Below are 3,823 nucleotides of genomic sequence, written 5' to 3'. Positions count from 1 at the left end.
AGAGCACTATGATCTCAGAAGAGTCTCTTTCACAGCCACAAGAGCTTCCCACGTGTTAATAAAAATTATTTAAATGAGTAGTCACTAACAGAAGTGAATAAAAACTATCATCTCTTTCCACCTGAGCATTGCAGAGTTTCAGATTTCTGATACAAGCAAATTTGCACGCTCACCTAATTCAGAGCGTATTTTCAAAGTGTCTATTTTAATCAAAGCTGTGCATTTCCTACAGATTCTAGCTCTGTTTCATTTACAGAGCCCAGGCCTTCCAAAGTTCAGAAGTACACAAATGCTACACAGGATGTATCTTGCAACTCAACCCACTGCTCACATAATTTTTCTGTTCCATGGATACAGCATAGTTTTTCTATAAAATACTCATCCCAAATAAGCTCAGTGGTACTTAATCATATCTCAGGAGGCCATATATCCCTTTGCTAACACTGACCTTGGCTGGGAGTTAATCCCATAGCTGTAAGTTGTTTGGCTATGCCTTTTTAAAGAAGGACTACCAGAAGGCCTGGTTAGAAGCTCCCTTCAGTAACACCAGAATGTCTTTACCTATTTTTATAGCGCTAAATCTTGTTGTCATCAGATATTGACAAACTCTCATGGTACTGAAATTTTAGATACTATATGTGCTACTGATTTAAACTACACTTAAGTTTAGTTTCTGCCTATAGTAAGTGAAACACATTTTTGAAAAAAAACCCCACACTGCTTTACAGTTCTACAATGCTGATACTTGTACGGACAAAGGTAACTATAACAGAAGAAGCTAATGACTTGATCTTTCTAAACTATGCAAGGAAATAATCTTTGCTAGTATGAGTAGTTTTACTGAATGAGCAGGGTTACTCAACGCAGTAAAAGCTAGTTATGTATGTAAATATTGTATGGTAAACTGCTTAGTAACTAAATTTATGCTTTTCAGCTGATTTTTATTTTGACATTTTTAAGATAGTATCAAATAATCTTGAAATTGGTTTTAAAAGACACCTTATCATTTTGAAAATCAAATTAATACAGCCAACTGCCTGATAATTATATTTTGCCTAGGTTCTGCTGCATTGTAATGCTTTCATGTTGCCCAAACAGAGCTTGTTTCAGGACAATTTTCATTTATTCCTGAGAAAGTCTAAACCACAGTACCATTCATGAAGTACAACAACCCAACATAACGTGTGCTTCATATTTGAAAAATGATCTGCTGAATATTCTTGCAATTTATTTAACTTAAACGTCTAAACCCTTAGCTGGGGATTTTCAATCTTTTCAACTCACAGATCCCCTTAGCGGTCTGTAGCCATGCACAGAAAATTTATTTCCAACAAAACCAGACTTGCTTCTTTTAGTTACTTCCCACAGACTCCTTGCTATTACTTCACAGACTCCAAATTTCTAAAAGTAGTACTGCAGACTAACTAATTACCTAGAGCTGGCTGGTAACAAGAGAGATTAAATTAATAGATGTAGTAGGGGACTGAGACTTGAGAAAGAATATTCCATATTTAAACTCAACAGCGTAAAGATCATTTGTTACTTTGAATATGATACATTTCCTTCTTCAGAAATAGCAGCAATTAATAGCATAGTGCAGAATGAAAAAATATACAGAGTAATTTTATTCTGTCACTGAAACCCCCCTACACACACCACAATTCAACAATTTGGGATTAAATAGACTGGATTTAAACTAACATTACAATTGTCTGGTCTTTAGAAAATCTGCTACTGCCATGTTAGGGGAAAGTGCAATATAAGTAATTTACATGTGGGCTTGCTATAGAGGTGACAAAGGTAAGCAAAGCCACATTGTACCCAAAACCTTAGAGTAGCACAAGTAAAATGTGTCAGCAGAACAAGAAAATACAATATTTTTTCAGTGATACTGTAGCCTTTCAACCAATTTTTATAGCTGTTTTTAAAGATAACTTTCCAAACGCTTGCTGGCTGGTGACTGGTTTTGGCTGGTTTACACAAAGGTGGGAGTGTGCTGTCAGCAGGTGATGTGCTAGCTCGGCCTCTGGAGTACTTCTAAAAGGGGGAATCAGAGGGACAGCTGAGAAAGAGGAAGAGGTGGGGAAAGGACTTAAAAGCCTCATAGCAAGCTTGGTTATTTTGTTTTCAAAACCAACAGTCATGCGTGTCTACGCATGAGCTGAGCAGTCATTGCGAGGAAACTCATTCATGGAACACAAGGTTACAAGCGCTTGTAGAGGTCTTAACTTTTTCAAAGAACTGTAGTACTGCTCTGGAAAAAAGATGGCCTACAGGTTCATCACAAGTTAAGGGTAACGTGTTTAGCAGGTAGAGTCTGGAACAGAGATATGGCCAAAGCCCAGCCCTCGGGGTTCAATATAAGATAAAATACCTGATCAATCTCCGGACTGATCTGTACAGTACCTTGAACTAGCTTAGGATCAGCCTGCAGCTGACAAATTTTGCAGGTGAGTGAGAAGAATGTGCACCTGGGAGAAATGAGGTGGAGGCCTGACAGACCAGCATCCCACCTGGGGACTCCCAACTAACAGGTACAGGGCATGACTACACCTACAAACTGAATATGGAGAGTGCCAGGTTTCAGATAAGTGATGTATTTAAGAAAGTTGTTTAAACTGTTGCCCACTCCAAAGCAGGGTTGGTGGAACGCAACTTCTATATTCATCGGGAAAGGCTCCATTTGCAAAGACTTACTCAAGCAATAGCAGAGGGGTTTAGTTTAAGCTCCTGAAGACAGGGAGTCACCAGAGATGCGGTACTCACCAGAGGATCAGCGGAATTGCAGTACTCACCAGATGACCACGGGGATGCAGTACAGCTAGACCCAGCAGAGTGAATCCCCACAGCGAACTCTGGCAAAAATGATTTAAGTAGAATTTAGTCTCTGTGAAAACTGTTCAGGAATAATAGAATGCTGCTTACAAAACTTATTTCAACTCCTTTTGTCTTTGTTTACCACAGCCTGTTTCTCCAAGTACTGTGTTTAAACAAGGTGGGGTAGAAAGGACCTACATGCTACAACTACTTGAATAAATATTGAGAACAGTAAAGAACGGGGCAGGGTATAAAACCGAAGACTGGAGGGTGCCAAAATAACCGATGACTTGAAAAGAATGTCTGATTGATTGAAAGTCCAAGGAACCACTTCTACAAACAGTGGCAAATAGGCAGTCCCCATGAGTCAACCCCACCAGGCTAAGCTGCCGTTCATGGGCCAGGAAGTGCATCAACATCTGGCAATTGCCACATCTTCAGCCTGCAAGATCAGCCAGTCCCGACTTCAGATGGACAAGGAGAACACAGAAGCTGGGGTGTCCTGGAAGGGGCTCCTCAGTAGCCGCCGATGGCCAGAGCGGCCACAGCCTCCCAGCTCAGGGGGCTGCCCCTGCTGGGGCAGAAGGCAGACAGGCCAGCCGGCTCCAGCCCAACTAACTCCAGCCCCGTCTCCTGGGGAGCCAGGGGGGGGGCGAGGGATCCTTTCCCAACAGGGACGGTTTTCGCCGGCAGGGAGGGGGCACCTTCAGCCTCCAGAGCCAGCTGGGCAGCGAGGCGCTGGGGGGAGCTAAGGGGGCTGCTCGGGGACCCCAACGCCCACCAGCCCCTCCCGCACTGGGTGAGAGGGCGTTACCAGCAGCCCCTCCGTGGTGGGGGACCCGGCCTCGGCAGCGATTCCCCTCTTGCTGCCTCCGTGGGGTCAGAAATGCCATCAAGTGCCCGCGAGGAGACAGCCTCGGGGAGCGGGAGGTCTCGCAGCTGCCTGGGCAGAGGCCCTGGCGCCGGCTGTGAGGGGCGCCTCGTCCCCTGCCGAGGGCCGACAGGG

General features: G+C 43.9%; 1 protein-coding gene across 1 annotated transcript in view; it reads left to right on the top strand.

Moving 5' to 3' along the window:
- The first annotated feature begins 3,703 nt into the window (after positions 1-3,703).
- The window catches only part of RAP2B (RAP2B, member of RAS oncogene family), a 1,514-nt gene continuing 1,394 nt past the window's right edge, over positions 3,704-3,823 (top strand). The window contains exon 1 of the mRNA XM_009333948.1: positions 3,704-3,719. Within this exon, the coding sequence (XP_009332223.1) occupies positions 3,704-3,719 (16 nt within the window). The remainder of the gene's footprint in view (positions 3,720-3,823) is intronic.

The sequence above is a fragment of the Pygoscelis adeliae genome, unplaced genomic scaffold (genome assembly GCF_000699105.1).
Source record: "Pygoscelis adeliae isolate BGI_AS28 unplaced genomic scaffold, ASM69910v1 Scaffold241, whole genome shotgun sequence".
NCBI classification, from domain to species: Eukaryota; Metazoa; Chordata; class Aves; order Sphenisciformes; family Spheniscidae; genus Pygoscelis; species Pygoscelis adeliae.
Note: the sequence above shows the minus strand (reverse complement) of the source record. Positions and strands in the feature narration are given on the sequence as shown.